This window comes from Dendrobates tinctorius, unplaced genomic scaffold, assembly GCF_039654945.1.
Source record: "Dendrobates tinctorius isolate UK_male_01 unplaced genomic scaffold, ASM3965494v1 ptg000032l, whole genome shotgun sequence".
In the NCBI taxonomy this organism is placed as follows: Eukaryota; Metazoa; Chordata; class Amphibia; order Anura; family Dendrobatidae; genus Dendrobates; species Dendrobates tinctorius.
In genome coordinates, this window is record NW_027361700.1 from 21643461 (window position 1) to 21666898 (window position 23438).

The 23438-nt window shown below is 44.7% G+C and overlaps 1 protein-coding gene across 1 annotated transcript in view; it reads right to left on the bottom strand.

The window, feature by feature from the left end:
• The window catches only part of IKZF3 (IKAROS family zinc finger 3), a 200581-nt gene that overhangs the window by 55931 nt on the left and 121212 nt on the right, over positions 1-23438 (bottom strand). Inside the window, exons 5-7 of the mRNA XM_073572594.1 lie at positions 16903-17070; positions 16649-16759; positions 15472-15588 (exon numbers count right to left, since the gene is read on the bottom strand). Coding sequence (XP_073428695.1) covers positions 15472-15588; positions 16649-16759; positions 16903-17070 — 396 coding nt within the window. The remainder of the gene's footprint in view (positions 1-15471; positions 15589-16648; positions 16760-16902; positions 17071-23438) is intronic.

Consider the following 23438-nt stretch of genomic DNA (forward strand, 5'->3'; position numbering starts at 1 on the left):
TAGCAAGAGAATCGGCTGCGGGTACTCCTGTAGAGGTGGAGAAAGGCAACGGAATACCTGGGTTCTGACCGGTTACCACAAAAAAAGGTGACTTAGTGGTAGATTCACTGGGATGATTATTGTGCGAGAATTCAGCCCAAGGTAAGAGCGCAACCCAGTCGTCCTGATGAGCGTTGGTGAAGTGACGTAGAAAGGCGGTTAACCCCTGATTAATTCGCTCCACTTGCCCGTTGGTCTGAGGATGATATGCGGAGGAGAAGTCAAGAGATGTACCCATAAGCCGGCAGAGTGCCCTCCAGAAGCGAGAGGTGAACTGGACCCCCCGATCCGACAGAATCCGCTGAGGAAGACCATGCAGCCTGAAGACCTGGTGGATGAAGATCTCAGCCAACTTCGGGGCGGATGGTAGTCCCGGTAAGGGAATAAAATGGGCCATTTTGGAAAAACGATCTGCCACGACTAAGATGGTGGTACATCCGGCTGAGCGGGGTAAGTCAGTCACGAAATCCATGGCGATCTGCTGCCAGGGGGCCTCAGGAACTAGCAACGGGTGGAGAAGACCGGCGGGCAAAGTCCTAACCACCTTATTCTGGGCACAGATTGTGCAAGAGGCCACGTAGTCCATCACATCCTGGCGAAGCGTGGGCCACCAGTAATACCGGGACAGCAGTAAGAGAGTCTTCTTTGTCCCAACGTGTCCAGCAATTTTGGAGGAATGTCCCCAACCCAACACCTCTATACGTCTGCTTGAAGGGACGAAGGTCTTACCGGGCGGAGGGATAGCAAAATTCACAGGAGCCACGGTGATCATCTTAGTCGGCTCGATAATATAGGATGGGGCTTCATCCCTCTCTGAAGACTGCAACGACCTGGAAAGGGCATCGGCCTTGATGTTCCTATTACCGGGTCGGAAGCGAAGTTGGAAGTCAAAGCGGGAGAAATACAGGGCCCACCGGGCTTGCCGGGCATTGAGCCTTTGGGCAGACTGCAGATAAGCCAGGTTCTTGTGGTCCGTGAGGATGGTAAAGGGATGTACAGCCCCCTCGAGTAAATACCGCCATTCGGCCAAGGCCATCTTAATGGCCAGTAATTCTCGATCTCCAATGGAGTAGTTGCACTCCGCCGGAGAAAAGACTTTAGAAAAAAAGCCGCAAGGAACCAGCCGTCCGGACGAAGCCTGCTGGGACAGGACCGCCCCCGCTCCAGTGGAGGAGGCATCCACTTCCAGGACAAAGGGTCTGCTGGTCACAGGCCGATGCAAAATGGGTGCTGACGAAAAGGAACGTTTCAGAGTTTGGAAGGCGTTTTCCGCTTCAGGGGACCAGGTATTGGGCTTCGTTCCCTTGCGGGTCAGGTCCGTGATGGGTTTGGTAACCGTAGAAAAGTGAGGCACAAACTGACGGTAATAATTTGCGAACCCAAGAAACCGCTGGATGGCCTTAATCCCCACTGGACGGGGCCACTTGAGTACCGCACCGAGTTTTTCGGGATCCATCCTTAGACCGGAGTCGGTGACGACATATCCCAAGAAGGGTAGAGACGACTGTTCAAAAAGGCATTTCTCGATCTTGGCGTAGAGTTGGTTCTCTCGAAGGCGGTGCAAGACCAAGCGTACACGTTTGCGATGAGAGGGCAGATCGGGGGAGAAAACGAGAATGTCGTCCAGATAGATGACAACACAGGAATAAAGTAGATCCCGGAATACCTCATTGATAAATTCTTGGAACACAGCGGGGGCATTGCAAAGGCCGAATGGCATGACTAGGTATTCATAATGCCCGTCACGGGTATTGAAGGCCGTCTTCCACTCGTCCCCAGCACGGATCCGGACCAAATTGTAAGCTCCCCGCAGGTCTAACTTCGTGAAGATCCGGGCTCCTCTCAGTCGGTCAAAAAGCTCCGGAATCAACGGAAGGGGGTAACGATTTTTGATGGTGATTTTGTTCAGGCCCCGGTAATCTATGCAAGGCCGCAGTGATCCATCTTTTTTCCGGACGAAGAAAAAACCCGCGCCCGCGGGAGAGGAGGACTTTCGGATAAACCCCTTGGACAGATTTTCGTGGATATATTCCGTCATGGCAGAGGTCTCGGCTGGAGAGAGAGGGTATGTTCTACCTCTGGGAGGGACCGCTCCAGGAATCAGGTCGATGGGGCAGTCATAAGGCCGGTGCGGAGGCAGGGAATCCGCCTCTTTCTTGCAGAAGACATCAGCATAAGCGTGGTATGGCACAGGAAGACCAGGGAGGTCTGCAGACTTAAACTGAGGATGGGAACGAACCAGGGTACGCAAACAGTTTACATGGCAGGCGTGCCCCCAGCGCAGGATCTCTCCGGAGCGCCAGTCGACCACTGGCTCATGCCGCCTAAGCCAAGGTAGTCCCAAGAGAATGGCGTGGGATAATTGGGGCAGGACATAAAAGGCAATCTTCTCAGAATGAAGTGCGCCAATTTGCAGGTTTACTTCAGTGGTTACCGTGGTGATGAGCCCAGGAAGAGGTTTGCCTCAACGGAGGTGATTGCTCGAGGGTTACTTAGGACGACCACGGGAATCTGGAGTCTGTCAACCTCCTCCTGGTGGATGAAGTTGCCTGCCGCGCCCGAGTCCACATACGCCTCCACAGAGCTACGCCCCCGACCTGAAATAAGTAGAGCTGAAACAGTAAGTGGAAGAGAGGGGGTAGAATCACCTAGGGGGCCCTCTCCTACCTGGCCTAGGCGGATGCGTTTCCCGGTCTCTCAGGGCAAGTGCGTATGAAGTGATTGGCCCCTTCACAATAGAGACAGAGTCCCTTGGTCATCCTCTCCTTCCGCCGTAGTTCAGACAGCTTAATGCGATCTACTTGCATAGGCTCAGGGGTAGGGTTACTAGGGGGAGCAACGGAGCGCGGAATGGGAGCTTGGTATAATCTAAAGGGCCTCTTCTCCCTGGCTGACTCTCTAGCGCGCTCCTGAAAACGCAGGTCAATACGGGTAGCCAGGGAGATGAGATCTTCCAGGGTGGTGGGAAGGTCACGCCCGGCCAACTCGTCTTTGATTTTACTAGAAAGGCCTCTCCAAAACGCACCAACCAGGGCTTCATTATTCCACCCCAGCTCTGAGGACAAGGTCCGGAAACGGATGGCGTATTGCCCTACCGTAAGGGACCCCTGGCTGAGGTTAAAAAGGGCCTCTGTAGAGGAAGCATGACGTCCAGGTTCATCAAAAACCTTACGGAATGTCTCCAAAAAACACTGAATGTTGGTCACCACCGGGTCATCCCTCTCCCATAAGGGGTTCACCCAAGCCAACGCCTCCCCCTCTAGATGGGAGATTATAAAGGCCACCATAGCACGATCCGTGGGGTACTGTTGGGGTAACAGATCAAAGTGCAATCTGCACTGATTTAAAAATCCCCTACACAATTTTGGGTCCCCACAGTACCTGGGCGGTTTACCGAGACGGGGAGGGGGACAAGAGACGGCGTCCCGGGCTTGGGAGGAAGCGGCCGCAGAGGACTGCAAAGAAAGCAGCCGATCATCCACGGACGCCATATACCCCAAAATGTGAGACTGAGCATCGCGCTGTTGTGCGAGCTCCTGCTGGAGACTGACTAAGAGGGGTGCGTGTGCTGGGTCTGCGGTTTGAAGAGCGGAGAGCCGGGAGTCCATGGACTTCATGAACGACATGATACGGGTCTGATTCTCTCTAAGGAAAAGCAGTTCCTTTTGAGTGGCAGCCGCGGCACCGGCGGGGTCCATGGCCTGATGATACTGTAATATTGAGGGAACACTACGTTAGAGAGTGGACCCTCTGGGTCACGGATCCGGAGCCCCTGGGCCGAGCACGCCAGGTGAAGACCGACCCCTATACAGGGATCGTTAGGGGCAGGACCACAGAGGACGGAGGCGCGACAGCCGGAACCAAGAGGGACGGCTCCACGGACAAAAGGACTGGGAAGGTGACGGAGCGAATAACGAGCAAGGACCAGTGGCACAGGGGAGGAACCCTACGGCAGAAAGGCAAGTGGAAGACCAAGGCGGACTGGAGACAGAGGACGGCAAAGGGGATGGAAGGAAGACAGCGCCCAGGCAGGCTGGGTGGAAAGGGAGGCACGACACTGAGGACGACAGGGCGAAACAGGCAGAGAGAGGTTAAACTACAGGAGAACTGTAGGGGCCATAGGGTGCAGAGAAACTACACAATCATCAGGCGTCCTCCTGACAGCGAGGACGCCTGAAATACAGCACACCCCCGGAAGTGCGTCCCCAGGACCTGCCCCTCAGCGCCGCCCACCGCTGGAGAGAGGGCGTGGGAGGTGGCGTGCGCGAGCCAGGGGGTGGGAGCCAGGAGCCGCCGTGAGGCCGAGTGGACGGCGGGCGCGTGACCGGACGGGAGCGCGCAGGTGAGGGAACGCTGCGGCGCGCGCCGCAGCAGCAGGGGCATCGGCGGGCATACCCGCCGATGTCACAGTAAAATTATGTTCTCCTCATGAGCATCTATGCCTCTTTTAATGCATCCCATTATTTTATTTGCCTTTGCAGCAGCTGACTGACACTGGCCACTAAATGTGAGTTTGTCGTCCACCCATACACCCAGGTCTTTTTCAGTGTCAATTTTACCCAGTGTTTTACAATTAAGCACATAATTATACATCTTATTTGCTCTACCCAAGTGCATGACCTTACATTTATCCCCATTAAAGCTCATTTGCCATTTATCAGCCCAAGCTTCTAGTTTACATAAATCCTCCTGTAATATACAGTAAAATTGTCCTCCTCTGTATTGATTACCCTGCAGAGTTTAGTGTCATCTGCAAATATTGAAATTCTACTCTCTATGCCCCCTACAAGGTCATTAATAAATATGTTAAAAAGAAGCGGGCCCAATACTGACGCCTGTGGTACCCCACTGTTAACTGTGACCCAGTCCGAGTGTGCTTCATTAATAACCACCCTTTGTTACCTAAACCTGAGCCAGCTCTTAACCCACTTACACATATTTTCCCCTATCCCCATTGTTCTAATTTTATGTATCAACCTTTTGTGTGGCACCAAATCAAAAGCTTTTGTAAAGTCCATATACACCACGTCCACTGCATTTCCTTGGTCCAGTCCGGAACTTACCTCTTCATAAAAGCTTATCAGATTAGTCTGACAGGAATGGTCCCTCGTAAACCCATGTTGAAATTGGCTCATGATGTTATTCTTCTTCAGATACTCCAGTATCTTAGAAAACCCTCCAGGATTTTACCAACAGCAGAGGTTAAGCTCACTGGCCTATAATTTCCAAGTTCAGTTTTTGTCCCCTTTTTGAATACTGGCACTATATTTGCTATACGCCACTCCTGTGGTACAGACCCTGTTATTATGGAATCTTTAGATTAAAAATAATGGTCTATGACTGTACTTAATTCTTGCAGTACTGGGTGGTGTATCCTATCCGGGCCCGGGGATTTGTCAATTTTAGTGATTTTTAGACGCCGCCGTACTTCTTGCTGAGGTAAGCAGGTGACATAAAAACTCTCCAGACAGTTCAGAACCATGAAAAAATCATAAGGAGGGTAATACAGTCAGCCACAGACCCTTGAAGGCAACAACTTGTGGGCCTTATTAAAAAACTTAGACAGTGTAGTTGATGTACTCCTACAATCATAAAGACTTTGCAGACAGTGCAAAGCCAGGAAAACATTATAAGTATGGTCATCCAGTCATCCATAGACCCTTGAAGGCAACAACTGGCAGGCTCATTCAAGTATTCATGTTGTGGTGGTGTGGAAAAGTTGGGGCTAATCTAAGCTTTGTTTATTTTCATCAGAGTGAGCCATTTGACTCCTCGACCCAGAGGCAATAAAAACCCGCTCAGACAAGATGCTAGTGGCAAGGCAGTACAACACCTCCAAGGCATAGAGGGACAGCTCATGCCAAGTGACCAGGTTTGAGGCCCAATAGCTGAAGATCGCAGAAGAATTAGGAAGTATGGTGGTTTTGTCGGCCAGGTATTTCTTGACCATCTTTAAAAGATTTCCCTCCTTGTCAAAAATATCCGGTCATAAGGGCCTAGACGCTGGGACGGTGTCATAAAAATGACCCAAGAATTTGACAGTGTACCCCTGACTCTGCTGTACTGTACCTGGTATGTGCCTCCCTAACCTCTCCTACTTGGTTGGGCAAGGAAGCTTGCCCCCTCCCGCTAGTATTGTCTGTTGGAAATACTCAATGCTCGTTTTATTGTCACTTATAGTAATTTAAATAGAAGAGCAGGTTGTGTCAAGAAGGGGAAGATGGAAATTGAGCTTTGGGAATGAATCATTGACTTCCGTTTTCCATTTTTTTAGTTATTATTTGCATCACAGATGTGAAAAAAGCCAGCGGAGGCCGATGTGCATGGTGAAACTCAGCTCCTGAGCCCGCTATATACACCTGCATCTGACCTGTGATGTACATAATATCTTCAATAAACCCTGGCAACTGTAATGCTTATTATTATGACATGTAATTCTTATTCTGTATATAATGAAAGGGAGTTTTTTTTACTATATATATCTACTATATAATTGTCTAGTTCTGTCTGTCTGTCTGTCTGTAATGGAAATCCCATATCGCTGATTGGTCGCGGCAGTTAGGCCGCGACCAATCAGCGACAGTTGCTTAGTCGTCGTGGCAACACCGCCGCATTGCTTATTGTACAGGCACATTACAGCTGTTAAAGGCATCACTGCTGCGTTGCTCATTACACAGGCACAGTCCTGTACATATTCTGGAGTACAATACATTAGGTAATTAGGTAACAGTAGAACAGTGACTGCAGCTCTGGGTGTAACTTGCATACAATACATTAGGTGACAGCAGAAAAGTGAATGCAGCTCTGGGTGTAACTGGACTACAATACATTAGGTAAAAGCAGAACAGTGACTGCAGCTCTGGGAGTAACTGGAGTACAATACATTAGATAACAGCAGAACAGTGACTGCAGATCTGGGTGTAACTGGAGTACACTACATTAGGTAACAGCAGAACAGTGACTGCAGCTCTGGGTCTAACAGGAGTACATTAGGTAACAACAGAACAGTGACTGCAGCTCTGGGAGTAACTGGAGTACCATACATTAGATAACAGCAGAACAGTGACTGCAGATCTTGGTGTAACTGGAGTACACTACATTAGGTAACAGCAGAACAGTGACTGCAGCTCTGGGTGTAACAGGAGTACATTAGGTAACAACAGAACAGTGACTGCAGCTCTGGGAGTAACTGGAGTACCATACATTAGATAACAGCAGAACAGTTACTGCAGATCTGGGTGTAACTGGAGTACACTACATTAGGTAACAGCAGGACAGTGACTGCAGCTCTGGGTGTAACAGGAGTACATTAGGTAACAGCAGAACAGTGACTGCAGATCTGGGTGTAACTGGAGTACAATACAGTAGGTAACAGCAGAACAGTGACTGCAGCTCTGGGTGTAACTGGACTACAATACATTAGGTAAAAGCAGAACAGTGACTGCAGCTCTGGGATTAACTGGAGTACAATACATTAGATAACAGCAGAACAGTGACAGCAGCTCTGGGTGTAACTTGAGTACAATATATTTAGTAAGATCTGAACAGTGACTGCAGCTCTGGCTGTAACAGGAGTATAATACATTAGGTAAGAGCAGAACGGTGACTGCAGCTCTGGGTGTAACTGGAGTACAATATATTAGGTAACAGCAGAACAGTGACTGCAGCTCCGGGTGTAACAGGAGTTTAATACACTAGATGGTGGCCCGATTCTATCGCATCGGGTATTCTAGAGTCTCTGTTAAAATAAAAAATAGTTATATACTCACCTTCCGACGACCCCCGGACTCTGTCCCTCCTCTCACCACACACCCGGCATCTTCTGGTCCCAGTAATGCTTAGCGAGAAGGGCCAGGGATGACGTCAATCTCGCGAGAGCACGACGTCATCAGTGGTGTTTCGCGCTAAGCATTACTGGGTCCGGAAGATACCAGGAGCGTGGTGAGAGGAGAGAAAGGGTCCGGGGGCTGTCGGGAGTTGAGTTTATCTCTATTTTTTATTTTAACAGAGTCTCTAGAATACCCGATGCGATAGAATCGGGCCACCATCTATTATTTATATACACTCACTGGCCACTTTATTAGGTACACCTGTCCAACTGTGTGTTAAGACTTAATTTCTAATCAGCCAATCACATGGCGGCAACTCAGTGCATTTAGGCATGTAGACATGGTCAAGACAATCTCCTGCAGTTCAAACCGAGCATCAGTATGGGGAAGAAAGGTGATTTGAGTGCCTTTGAACGTGGCATGATTGTTGGTGCCAGAAGGGCTGGGCTGAGAATTTCAGAAACTGCTGATCTACTGGGATTTTCACGCACAACCATCTCTAGGGTTTACAGAGAATGGTCCGAAAAAGAAAAAAAATCCAGTGAGCGGCAGTTCTGTGGCCGGAAATGCCATGTTGATGCCAGAGGTCAGAGGAGAATGGGCAGACTGGTTCGAGCTGATAGAAAGGCAACAGTGACTCAAATTGCCACCCGTTACAACCAAGGTAGGCAGAAGAGCATCTCTGAACGCACAGTGCGTCGAACTTTGAGGCAGATGGGCTACAGCAGCAGAAGACCACACTGGGTACCACTCCTCTCAGCTAAGAACAGGAAACTGAGGCTACAATTTGCACAAGCTCATCGAAATTGGACAGTAGAAGATTGGAAAAACTTTGCCTGGTCTGATGAGTCTCGATTTCTGCTGCGACATTCGGATGGTAGGGTCAGAATTTGGCGTAAACAACATGAAAGCATGGATCCATCCTGCCTTGTATCAACGGTTCAGGCTGGTGGTGGTGGTGTCATGGTGTGGGGAATTTTTTCTGGGCACTCTTTGGGCCCCTTGGTACCAATTGAGCATCGTTGCAACGCCACAGCCTACCTGAGTATTGTTGCTGACCATGTCCATCCCTTTATGACCACAATGTACCCAACATCTGATGGCTACTTTCAGCAGGATAATGCGCCATGTCATAAAGCTCAAATCATCTCAGATTGGTTTCTTGAACATGACAATGAGTTTACTGTACTCAAATGGCCTCCTCAGTCACCAGATCTCAATCCAATAGAGCATCTTTGGGATGTGGTGGAACGGGAGATTCGCATCAGGGATGTGCAGCCGACAAATCTGCGCCAACTGTGTGATGCCATCATGTCAATATGGTCCAAAATCTCTGAGGAATGCTTCCAGCACCTTGTTGAATCTCTGCCACGAAGAATTGAGGCAGTTCTGAAGGCAAAAGGGGGTCCAACCCCTTACTAGCATGGTGTACCTAATAAAGTGGCCAGTGAGTGTATATATATATATATATATATATATATATATATATATATATATATACACACACACACATACAGCTCTGGCAAACATTAAGAGACCACTGCACAGTTTTATAAAAATCAGCTTCTCTACAGGTCTGACAGCCATTCGATTCCAGTGTCAGTTGAATTCCAACCAGAGACAAGCCAGGGGGATAAGTAATGGTCAGGAGTGGATATGCCAAAGACAAAAGCAGGTCAGGGTCCAAGCCGAGTTCAAGTACCAAGAAATCCAAATACGAAGGGGACACACAGAGTCGGGACAGGGAGTATGGAATAACACAGACACGAGTCGAGTCAGGAATAACAGCAGGACAAATCAAGATGTAACAGAGTCAGCTACTCACACCGTAGGCAGAACAATAACTGACATGGCCTGCAGGACGCAGAAGGAAGAAATAGCAAACCTGAATCCAAAATGAGGCCAGGCAAAGTTAACTCTTGACATGATCAGCCCGGGAAAAGGGCAGACAGAACTCAAAACCCGGACTGGATCATGACAGTACCCTCTTCTCAAGGGGGGCCACCGGACCCCCAGGTTTTTCAGGATAACGTGCATGGAACGCCCGAACCAGACGATCAGTAAGGACGGAACGTGCAGGAACCTAAGATCGTTTCTCATGACCGTAACCCTTCCAATGGACCAAATACTACAGAGAGCTGCGGACAATGCGCAAATCCACAATCCATTCCACCTCATACTCCATCTGCCTGTCCACAGAAACCGGAGGCGCAGGGGATGGAGACCCATCAAAGGAAGGTACAAAAGACTTCAGGAGAGACTTAAGGAACACATTGGGGATCCAAAGCGACGGAGGTAGACGTAAACGAAAGGCAACTGGATTGACAACCTTAATGAACTCATAAGAACCAATAAACCTGGGACCTAGCTTAGCCGAAGGAACTTTCAGACGTATGTTCTTGGTGGACAACCACACTTTATCTCCTACCAGGAATATAGGTCCTACAGACCGTCCCTTCTCAGGAAAATGTTTATGTTTGCCTTGAGTCTCCCCAATGTTCTTCTGGACCTCCCTCCAGCCTGTAAAAATCGCCAAAATGGGGGTGAAAACCGTAGTTACAGAAGAACGGAGAGTTGCCAGTTGACTTATTAACCAGATTATTAAATACAAACTCAGCCACTGGCAACGAAGAACACCAATCATCCTGCTGAGACATAGTAAGACACCGTAAAATCTGCTAAAGTGACTGATTGGTCCTCTACATGTGACCGTTGCTCTCGGGATGGTAGGCCGAGAAGAAGGTCAAGCAAAACACCCAATCTTTTACAAAATGCCCTCCAAAATTTGGACACAAATTGCACCCCTCTATCAGAAACCACACTCAAAGGCACGTCTTGCAACAGCACAACGTACTCAACAAGCAGCTTAGATAGTTTTTCTGCAATACGCAGTACTGTCAGAGGTACAAAATGCATCTGTTTACTGAATCTTTCAACCACTACCCAGATCACAGTTTTGCCATTGGAAGGAGGGTGATCAGTGATAAAATCCATGGACAAAGGAGTCCAAGGTCTATCCGGAATTGGCAATTGCACCAATTCCCCAGCCAGCTGGTTATGGGTAGAGTTGAGCGACTTTGGTCGGATTCGGGTTTCATGAAACAAAATTTGTTTCAGATGAAACTGGTCCGACTAGGGCAAAAAAAGTCGGAGTTTCGTCCGAAACCCAACCCCAATGCAAGTCAATGGGAAATAAAAGTCGGCATTTAGCGGATGACACTCATAATCATAATTCATCATAATTCCTCTCCGCAGAAGAAAACTTCCTGGAGAAAAAGGCACATGGTCTTAAATTGATCAAAGTAATGCCCCCACTCCCACCTCCAAATGCATCCACCTCTACGATGAATGGTTCTGACGGATCGGGCTGAACCAATACAGGAGCAGACATAAAACACTTATTTAATGTAATAAATGCTTCAACCGCCAGGGGTGACCAGACTTTGATATAAGCCCCCCAACGAGTGAGATCGGTGAGTGACTTGACCACCTGAGAAAACCCCTCGATGAATTTTCGACAATAATTGGGGAAACCCAGAAAACGCTGCAGACCCTTTAGGTCTCTGGGCTGCACCCAATCAACAATAGCCTGTACATTTCCAGGATCCATCCAAAACACGGCAGAAAGGATGAACCCCAGAAAGGAAAACTCCTGGACACAAAATGAACATTTCTCATGTTTAGCGACGAGAGAATTTCCCCGTAACCTATGAAGGACAGCTCGTAAAAGACCAATGTGGGATTCCTTGTCAAGAGAGAAAACAAGGATATCGTCCAGGTAGGCCACCATAAAGTGCCCGATAAAATAAAAAAAATAATAATCCATGAAGTTCTGAAACATTTGTGAGCCCGAAGGGCATGACCAAATTTTCAAACAGACCCTCGGAGGTGAGAAATGCCGCTTTCCACTCATCCCCTTCCCGAATGCGGATCAGGTTATATGCTCCCCTGATATCAAGTTTGGAAAACCACTTAGCCCTAGACAATTGATTATAAAGATCTGGAATGAATGGGAGAGGGTAGGTATTTCTCACCTGAATTTTATTTAGTTTAGTTAAATCGAGGCACCATCTTTTTTCTTAACAAAAAAAGAATCCATTGGCCACAGGGGAGACCTAGGGACGGATGTGGCCTTTGCGTAGAGTATCAGAGATATAGTTTTTCATAGTGGTACATTCCGGGCCAGAAAGATTGTACAAACGGACTTTGGGAAATTTAGATCCCGGAATAAGATTAATCGTACAATCATAAGGACGATGTGGTGGCAAGACCTCAGCCTCTTTTTCGGAGAACACGTCCCCAAAATCCTTCAGGTACTCCGGAATACCCTCCAGATTTATGGCAGACACAAAAACAGTAAAAGACAACCATTGGAACAATTAGGACCCATTTAACAATATCACAAGATCCCCAGTCTATAACAGGAATATGCCTCTGTAACCAGGGGAGCCCCAACACCAGTCCTACAGGAAGATTATTCATAACATAACATGAAATTTGTTCCTTGTTTAAGGAACCCACCTTGAGGAGGAACTAGACAAACATAATAACATTTTGAGCCAACGGGGCCTCATCAATGGCAATGATATGTATGGGAGTCTCTAGCATAACTATCCCTAACTTTAACTTGGACACAAGACTTGAGTCAATGAAGTTCATAGAAGATCCACAGTCCACAAATGCTGAAGTGGATGCGTAACCACCTCCATAACAGAGTTCCACCTCTAACAAAAAATTTTGAAATGATGAAAATGGTACCTGAGAGTCTGGGTAACTTCCTCGACAATCACCCAGACTTGAAAGCTTTTTAATCGATGGACAAGAGGGGCAGTCCTTCTTCCAATATCCCAGATGGACAAGAGGGGCAGTCCTTCTTCCAATATCCCAGATCTTCACAAAAAAAATATAATTTCCCATCACGCTGTCGCTTCATCTCCTTCTCTTTGAAGTTGGTGGCACCAACCTCCATGGTCTCTGTAAACGGCATCACCTCAGACTTAGCAGGCAATATAGGAATCTACTCCTCTTTCCCGAAATCTCCAGTCCATATGAATGGCCTGGGTCATGGCCTCCTCCAGGGAACTGGGTGGCGGATCAAGGGCCAGAGCATCCTTGAGATGATCCGAAAGTCCTCTCCTGAACTGACATCTCAAAGCCGAGTCACCCCAAGATACCTCAGTGGACCACTGTCTAAACTCAGAACAATACCGTTCAGCAGTGAGTTTACTCTGGGAGAAACCCATGATCATGACCTCTCCCACCCTGACTCGGTCTGATTCTTCAAAAATATGTCCGGCCTCAAAGAACTTATCCACAGACACACATTCAGGGGCAGTAGCAGGTAAAGAGAAAGCTCATGATTGCGGTCCCTCCCGAAGTAAGGAAATAATTATCCCCACTCGCTGACTCTCATCTCCAGAGGATCGGGGACTAAGAGAGAACAGCAGCTTACAACTCTCCCTGAACGTACGGAACTTTTCCTTATCTCTGGAGAAGGTATCTGGGAGCCTGACCGTAGGTTCAGGAGAGTGCAGCGAAACATCAACAGGTTCCGAGTGCTTACAGACAGATTGGAGAATAGAACCCTGAAAAGATTTAACAGTCTCAGAAAACTCCCTCTGCAGTTGGTTATGAGAAGAAGCAAGAGCCCTATGTTCCACTGACAAATCCTGCATCATTTGGGTCTGATTTGACATCTGACCCGCAAGAGTGTGCATCGGATCCATAAGGAGTGAAGCAAAAAAAAAAACTGTCAGTGGTCAGTTATAATATTACGCTGTTATAATGCAGGGAGAAGCTGGCTCCGCTAGGTGGCGATAGAGCGGAGAGAGGTCATGCACACAGATGAAGCAGACCTGCCGTGCACCAGCAAAGCTACCAGCAGATGGCAGCAGAGAAGTCAAACTCAGGGTCAGAGACAAGACAGGGAGATCAGTAATGGTCAGGAGCGGATATGCCAAAGACAAGAGATAAAAGCAGGTCAGGGTCCAAGCCGAGTTCAAGTATCAAGAAGTACAAACACGAAGGGGACACACAAGAGTTGGGACAGGGAGCATGGAATAATACAGACATGGGTTGAGACAGGAATAACAGCAGGACAAGTAAGGGTGTAACAGAGTCAGCTACTCACGCCATAGGCAGAACTATAACAGACATGATCTGCATGAAGAAATAGCAAACCTGAATCCAAAATAAGGCCAGGCAAAGTTAACCCTTGACATGATCAGCCCGGGAAAAGGGCATACTGAAGTCAAAACCCGGACTGGATCATGACACTGGGGATGCTTCACCAAGGCTGGAATTGGGCAGGCTAATCTTTGCGAAGAATGTATGAATCAAGCCGCATACAAGGTTATCCTGGAAAAACAGTTGATTCCTTCTGCTCAGGCAATGTTCCCCAACTCTGAGGACTGGTTTTTCCAGCAGGACAATGCCACACAGCTAGGTCAGTCAATATGTGGATGAAGGACAACCACATCAAATCCCTGTCATGGCCAGCCCAATCTCCAGACCTGAACCCCATTGAAAACCTCTGGAAATTATTCAAGAGGAAGATGGACAGTCACAAGCCATCAAACAAAGAAAAACTGCTTAAATTTTTGTACCAGGAGTGGCATAAGGTCACCCAAAAGCAGTGTGAAAGACTGATGGAAAGCATGCCAAGACGCATTAAAGCTGTGATTACAAATCACGGTTATTCCACAAAATATTGATTTCTGAACACTTCCTGAGTTAAAACAATAGTATTGTTGTTTCTAAATGATTATGAACTTGTTTTCTTAGCATTTTTTTGTTATTTTGATCGCTTCTCATTTTGAAGACATGTTGTCAGTAGTTTATTGTAGGATCGCTACTACCAACAGGTGGCGCTATAGAGTTCAAGTCCTCTTCCTCGCTGAAGAGGCAATTTGCGTAGAATAAAAGAGCAATTTACATTTTACTCAAAAATATACCTATAAAGAGAAAAATCTGACAAGCTGAAATTTTTGCAGTGATCTCTTAATTTTTGCCAGAGTTATACATAGATATATATGTATATACCAATAGATAGTCGATACACACGAGTACACCTGAGTACATACGCACAAAAATTATAGCTATGAACTGGGTACTGACAGATTGACATCTCTTCTGCGTTTTGGAGCCATTCCTGGTTGCGGCATACAATTACTGATCAATAATACTGAGGTGTGAAGAAAGCCTAAAGTGGAACTGTACTAAACTTGTACATCTTTGCACTGCTAAATATACAGTACATTAACTTCGATAAGATTATGCTTGAGTTTTGTTTTTTTTTCAAACACCTGATATTCGCAGCTGTCCTGGTAAATCCTTCCCCTTTCACAAGCTATGCTTCAATACTTGTAAGACTCCCCTTTCCCACTCAAAGTAAACAGACAGTAGTGTTCACTGCATGACTGATTGTACTTATTAGAACTGGAAAGAGGTTGTGAAACCAAGGAACCCATAAACACTGGGGAGAAGCAGAGGGCCATGGTAATGTCACAAAATGAAGACGTGTGTGTTATCGACATATCGGCAAGGCATTGTCTAAACTTAGAAATGTGAACTGTGGATGGCCAGCTTAATATTAATCACCTACCAATAAATTTCTGGGGCATGGAGCTTTTCCTTTTTGCAACATTACTGGCTAAACGGTCCAGTACCAGTGCCCGATCACTCCCCATTTCTGGTTTCATTGGCCTGGGTTCTTCAACAGCTGTGGAGGAAAAGGAGGAAAGAATAAAAAACAAAGCAACATGTTACTATAACTCAATGTAAAAGACTTTATAAAAAAGTTCAATTGTTCTGGCACAAAAATGAGTCAAAAACTAATTAAAGGACACAAAGAAAAGGACACACAATGATCATCTGATAGATGTAACCCCAAACTTTGGTGGTGGCCATGAAGGTGTCAGTCTGGCTCCCTCCAACACTATTGCTGGCTAACCGGTAACTATACTTGATGAATGCAATTTTTTTCACCTTGAAATGATACAGGTGCAAAGAATACACTAGAAACAGTTCAGAATGTAGACTAGTAAAGATGAGTTATGTGCATCTTCATACAGGCATTTATACCCAGTATCGGAAAGGAAGAATATATTCTTTGTACATTTGTAGAAAGCAAATATAATGGTTAATCCACCCCTACAGGACAAAACTCATAGCAAACAGATGCCGCCCTATAACCCCCACTGAGCAGAATACACAGGCCACCTGCAAGCTGCCTTGTGTCTGACCACTCTCTGTCTCTTTCTGTCAGTATTTCCACTGGGTTGGTCTGAGGTTTTGTCTTCTCTCTCAATACAAGGCGAGATCATGGGTATCCACGCTGTCTAATGGCAGGCATTGCTTCCTGTCCCTTCACATTTGTGGTCAATGGAGGAAAGAGAGAGGAGAAAAGGGGGTGGAAAGTGCTTGCGCATGACTAGGTTTGAGCATGCAAGATAGTTATCTAAGGCCGAGTCAAGTTTTCTAGCAATATTACATAAAATGCTTCAAATTTACTGTTTTCAAGACCTGCTGTACCTGCAGAAAAGTGTTAGAGACCACTCAATCTCTAAATGACACGTAATCTGCCAAGCTGTGAATGAAACGTGTCTTAGTCAAAAAATGATTTTTTTTCTGCGTTCAATTTAATTAAATACCATATACTGCCCAGTCTCAGGGTAGTTTGCCAGGGCCAGAAAAAAAGTGCTTAGACTGGGGTAACAAGACATCAGAGCTTATGGAAGTAGTGTGTATACAAGTTTTCCAGCTACATATTTTACACTCACCAGACTCGCTAACGTTTTGCAGATAAATGCGGCATCGCTCCTTGTGTTCCTCCAGAGAGCTGCGCTGCTTGTAGCTACGTCCACAGAATTCACATTTGAAGGGTTTTTCCACTGTAGTTAATAGAACAAAAACTTGCCATCTTATTTTTCTAACTCTCAAAAATGTGTAAACACATTTTATAGAACTGATGAAAATGCCCACAAATACCAACAAGTGTGTACCACCATACTTTATTGTGGACTGGTTCGCTTACCTGAATGTGTGCGGAGGTGTCCAGACAAGGCATCTCTCCTTTGGCAGGCATAACTGCACAAGTGGCATTTGAAAGGCTTCTCTCCAGTATGTAGTTTACCGTGTCGGAGCAAATTCCCCTTCTGGGTAAATGAAGCTCCGCACTGAATACATTGGAAGGGGCGTTCTCCTAAAAGAGACATATAGGAATTGTGAGCAAGATGAGCAAATCTGATATGGAACAAGAAACCATGTAAAGCGACCTTTCACCCCAGACAAAAAGTGTGACTATTCATTACTAAGGTATAGTCATCTCTTTTCAATCCTCGTTGTAGCAGTAACTGTATGTGAGGAGCATTGTGACCGCCTGCAGTATGGATTGAAGGGGCGCACCAGGTATGATGACTACAAAATAGGAATGTACCATCAAAGAAAGTTGCCAACCTATGGTGTCCATAACTATGGTTTTAATGATGCAATAAGAAATATACCTATAGAAATATAATATATAATATGTGCTTCTCACAAAATTAGAATATCATCAAAATGTTAATTTATTTCAGTTCTTCAATACAAAAAGTGAAACTCATATATTATATAGAGTCATTACAAACAGAGTGATCTATTTCAAGTGGTTATTTCTGTTAATGTTGATGATTATGGCTTACAGCCAATGAAAACCCAAACGTCATTATCTCAATAAATTAGAATAATTAACAAAAACACCTGTAAAGGCTTCCTAAGAGTTTAAAAAGGTCCCTTAGTCTGTTTCAGTAGACTCCACAATCATGGGGAAGACTGCTGACTTGACAGATGTCCAGAAGGCAGTCATTGACACACTCCACAAGGAAGGTAAGCCACAAAAGGTCATTGGTAAGGAAGATGGTTGTTCACAGAGTGCGGTATCCAAGCATATTAATGGAAATTTGACTGGAAGGAAAAAGTTTTGGTAGAAAAAGGTGCACAAGCAACCAGGATAACCGCAGCCTTGAAAGGATTGTTAAGAAAAGGCCATTCAAAAATTTGGGGGAGATTCACAAGGAGTGGACTGTTGCTGGAGTCATTGCTTCAAGAGCCACCACACACAGACATATCCAGGACATGGGCTACAAGTGTCGCATTCCTTGTGTCAAGCCACTCATGACCAATAGACAACGCCAAAAGCGTCTTACCTGGGCCAAGGAGAAAAAGATCTGGACTGTTGCTCAGTTGTCCAAGGTGTTGTTTTCAGATGAAAGTAAATTTTGCATTTCATTTGGAAATCAAGGTCCCAGGGTCTGGAGGAAGAGTGGAGAGACGCACAATCCAAGCTGCTGGAGGTCTAGTGTGAAGTTTCCCCAATCATTGATGGTTTGGAGAGCCATGTCATCTGCTGGTATAGGTCCACTGTGTTTTATCAAGACCAAAGTCAGCGCAGCCGTGTACCAGGAAATTTTAAAGCACTTAATGCTTCCCTCTGCCAACAAGCTTTTTGAAGATGGAAATTTCATTCTCCAGCAGGACTTGGCACCTGTCCACACTGCCAAAAGTACCAATACCTGGTTTAACCCCTTAATGACAGCCAATATGTCTTTTTACTGACCTGAGATATAAGAGAATATCATCCCCATACGGGTGTCAATCCACTAGTTGTTAGCTCTCCACTATAGCTGACAATTTGCTGTATCACAAATGATCAGCATTGGCACCGTCCATATCTGTTTAACCCCTTAGTTTCTGCTGTCAAAAGTGACTACATCAAATAAATGGTTAATAGATTGTGGGGGCTTCCACTTTAATCTAATTGAAATACAGAGATCATGATTTTGTGGTCCTGATGTTTGCCATAGCAGTTCATGGCCAAATAGCGGCCTTAGAGTCTTCCGGCTATAGCGGTCAGTTCAGAAGTTAGTGACATTTAGGTGGTAAACAAACACTTTTTCATTCCTGCTATACCACTTTGCATTAATTCCTGAAAATCACCTGAAGGGTTAATAAACTACCTGACAGCAGTTTTTAGTATGTCAGGGGGTGCTGTTTTAAAATGGTATCATGTTTGGGGTTTTCCAATGTATATGAACCCCAAATTCACTTCAAACCTGGATAGGTCCCTCAAAAAAATAAATTTTGTACATTTCCTTGAAAAAATGAAAAATTACTGATACATTTTTAAACCTCCTAAAAGGCTAACAAAATAACTTAGCGTTTTAAAAATGGTGCTGATGTAAGGCAGACATGTGGGAAATGTTATTTATGTTTTTGTGTGGTGTGATTATCTGGATTAAAGGCATAATCATTCAAAGTTTGAAGATTGCATTTTCGTTTCTGATTTTTTAGAAATAAACACAAAACATATCAACTTAAATTTCCCATTATCATAAATTATAATGTGCCACGAGAAAATAATCTAAAAAATCAATGGGATTTGTTGAAGCATTTCAGAGTTATTGCCACATAAAGTGACATTGGTCCGAATTTAAAAAATTGGCCCAGTCACTAAGGGGTTAAAAATAACAGCATCACTGTGCTTGATTGGCCAGCAAACTCTCCTGACCTTAGAATCTATGGGGTATTGTCAAGAGGAAGATGAGAGACACCAGACCCAACAATGCAGATCAGCTGAAGGCTGCTATCAAAGCAACCTGGGCTTCCATAACACCTCAGCAGTGCCACAGGCTGATCACCTCCATGACACGCCACAATGATGCAGTAATTGATGCAGAAGGAGCCCCGACCAAGTATTGAGTGCATTTATTGAACATACATTTCAGTAGGCCAACATTTTGGATTTAAAAATAATTTTTCAAGCTGGTGTTATCAAGTATTCTAATTTACTGAGATAATGACTTTTGAGTTTTCATTTGCTGTAAGCCATAATCATCAACATTAACAGAAATAAACACTTGAAATAGATCACTCTGTTTGTAATGACTCTACATAATTTATGAGATTCACTTTTTGAATTGAAGAACTGAAATAAATTAACTTTTTGATTATATTCTAATTTTGTGAGAAGCACCTGTATATTTGCAATTATCTCTATTTGCACGAGTGCCGGATACTCCAGACAGAGCTCTGCATACCCCAAGATATTTTGCACCCTGATCAAATTATACAGTGAGCTGAGCAATTTTTTCTGTTCCATTGAAAAACGATGAACTGTACAAAATAGCTGACATATGCAGTAAGCAAAGCAAGGTACTGTAGATGTCAATATTAAGCATCATTTTTTTTAGTTATATCTGCTTGCAGTGGATGTTGGCTTTGGCCAAGGCAGATAGGATTGCTTCAAGACATGATGCAAGAATTGTAAGATCTATGTCCGAGTCGCAGAGAACCTGCTGCTATCGAACCATGTACTCCTTTCATGGGACGATGCCAAACGGGCATGCAAAAGGCATGGAATGTACTGAATTAGGTGGACAATCCACCTAACGAAGTCACAGCTTAGGCCTCTTTCACACTTCCGTTTTTTACAATCAGTCACAATCCGCCAGGTTTTGAAAAAAAACGGATCCTCAAATTTTTTTTGAGGATCCGTTTTTTTCCCATTGACTTGCATTAATGGCGGATTGTGACGGATTGCTGTCCGTTGCATCCGTTTTTTGTGAGGATCCGCCAAAAGTTGCTGTCCGTCACCATCCTCAAAAATTTCAAAACGGAGCTTGTAACGTTTTTTTCTCTGGCGGATCCTGCAAACACTGATTTAACCCGAATTTCTTTCTGGGTGCCGGACAAAAAAAAAATTCATTCATATTCTCTCTCTCTCTCTCTCTCTCTCTCTCTCTCTCTCTCTCTCTCTCCCCTTCCCGGCCAGCGATTCCTTTAAATTTCTTCATTTTCAGGATCCGTCTTAAAACGGATCCTGTGCCATCCGTTCACATCAGTTGAGAACGGATCCGCTTGTCCGCCTTTTTGGCGGATTATAACTGATGCAAAAAACTGAAGTGTGAAAGAGGCCTTAGGCCTGTTTCACACTTCCGTTTTTTCAAATCCGTCAAAATCCGTTGTTTTCCGTAAAAAAAACGGATCCGCCATTTTTTGCAGGATCCGTTTTTTTTGTCCCATAGACTTCCATTACGGTTACCGCGGATCCGTCAAAAAAACGGATCCGTTTTTAAAAAACGGATCCGTTTGCATCAGTTTCCGTCAAAAAAACGGAAACGGATCCGTTTGGCGGACACAAAAACGGAAGTGTGAAACAGGCCTGTGAAACGCTTCAAGGTTGTTGTTTACCTCTCATACGGAGCAGGATGTCTCAAGGTACTGTATGTTTAGAAGGCTATTTGCTATGCTGATATTTGTATATCTATAACATTGATACACTATGCTACATTCTTTAGCATCTAGCATAATACATGGACATTCTTTTCATTTCCTATTTTTTATGTGCATATATAAAGGGATAAAGGGTACCTTAAAATATATAGGTGGATCTTTTCAAAATACATACCATTGTATATTTATTTCACTCTATTACTGTCCCTCTCTCTTTTTGCATTATATTGTATCTAATATTTGTTTCTCTACATTTGTGTTTATAATATTTTACAATTATTACGTTTTATACTCAGTTAATGTTCTGCATTTTCCATATACTTGCTATAGTTTTATATATATTGTTTGTTAACGTAGCAGACACAATCATTAGCTATGAGTTTTTACTGCTTTTATGCTGCAAAAATTGTAAGATCCATGTCTGAGCCGCAGAGCACCTTCTGCTAGCGAACAATGTTCTCCTGTCACAGGATGTCGCCAAAGTGTATGCAAGAGGTGTGAAATATGCTGAAGGCGGTGGAGAATTTTCCTGATGAAGCTGCAGCTTAGCACTGGTATTTGTCTCAGCCATTGCTCTATTGTAGATTTGGAGATTCCTGGGATCATGTATTCAAATGAATTCCCACATCTGTGTTTCACGATCCAAGGGCGGACAGCGATGCACCGACATGGGTCTTCTGACCCGAACTCAACAGCCTTATACAGCTCTGGCAAAAATTAAGAGACCACTGCAAAAATTTCAGTATGTCTGATTTTTCTCTTTATAGGTATATTTTTGAGTAAAATGTAAATTGCTTTTTTATTCTAAAAACTACTGACAACAGGTCTTCGAATTTCCATGCACTAAATTTTGTATTTATTTTCAGAAAATGAGAAATGGTCAAAATAACAAAAAAATGCAGTGCTTGCAGACCCCAAATAATGCTAAGAAAACAAGTTCATAATCATTTAGAAACAACAATACTGATGTTTTTAACTCAGGAAGAGTTCAGAAATCAATATTTTGTGGAATAACTGATTTTTAATCACAGCTTTCATGCGTCTTGGCATGCTTTCCACCAGTCTTTCACATAGCTTTTGGGTGACCTTATGCCACTCCTGGTACAAAAATTTAGGCAGTTCTTCTTTGTTTGATGGCTTGTAACTATCCATCTACCTCTTGATTACATTATAGAGATTTTCAATGGGGTTCAGGTCTGGAGATTGGGCTGGACATGACAGGGATTTGATGTGGTGGTCCTTCATCCACACATTGATTGACCTAGCTGTGTGGCATGGCGCATTGTCCTGCTGGAAAAAAAACAGTCCTCAGAGTTGGGAAACATTGTCTGAGCAGAAGGATTCAACCGTTTTTCCAGGATAACCTTGTATGCGGCTTGATTCATACATCCTTCGCAAACATTAACCTGCCCAATTCCAGCTGTGCTGAAGCATCCCCAGATCATCACCGATCCTCCACCAAATTTCACAGTGGGTGCAAGATACTGTGGCTTGTATGCCTCTCCAAAATTGGAGCAATCCAACATGAGATCCGGAATTTTATTTCATGTAAAACATCCCATGTAGTATATGTCATTTTTTGCCCTTGCAGTTTCTTTTATATAGGAAAAACGATTCGCCCATTGTACGTTAGATTTAGAGAGCATTTTCAGTCCATCACTACTGGAAAAGGGGTCCCTCGTTTAATTGATTATGTCAGAAAAACGCATGGGGGTAATGCAGCATCTCTGCGATACGCAGGTATAGAAAGAGTGTTTCTGCTGGCCCGAGGGAGAAATCACCACAGACTTCTCTTACAGAGAGAATCTAGATGGATTCTGCGAACTAACGCCACAGGACCCTTAGGGTTAAATGAAAAGAAAGACATAGCTGTTTTTTTGTAAAAAATAATTGTGAAAAATAATTGTATATCCATTTTTGCCTTGGTACAATTGACTAATTGTTGTTTTTAACTCTTTTTTGATTAATTAGTTTATGTTCACACCATTGTGGGAGTATAGGTCGGAAACCAGGAGGTGTGTCTGCACTTGTGCATGCTTTTAGTTCTAACTGCCTGTGTCCCGACTTCAGGACCCATTGAAGTGCAAGTGCGTGAAACGGCCGTTGTCCACTTCTTGTACATTCCTCCCAAGCCTATGCTTTTTATCCAATAAAAATAATCATGACAGAACGGTGAGTGCCATCCTTTCTTTCTTTTTTCGCCTGATACTTATAAAAATGTCAAGTTCAGGTCAGGAAACTAAGCCAGTGACTGGTCTGTGCACCACGATCCATATTCAGACCAAGAAACACTGATTTTCT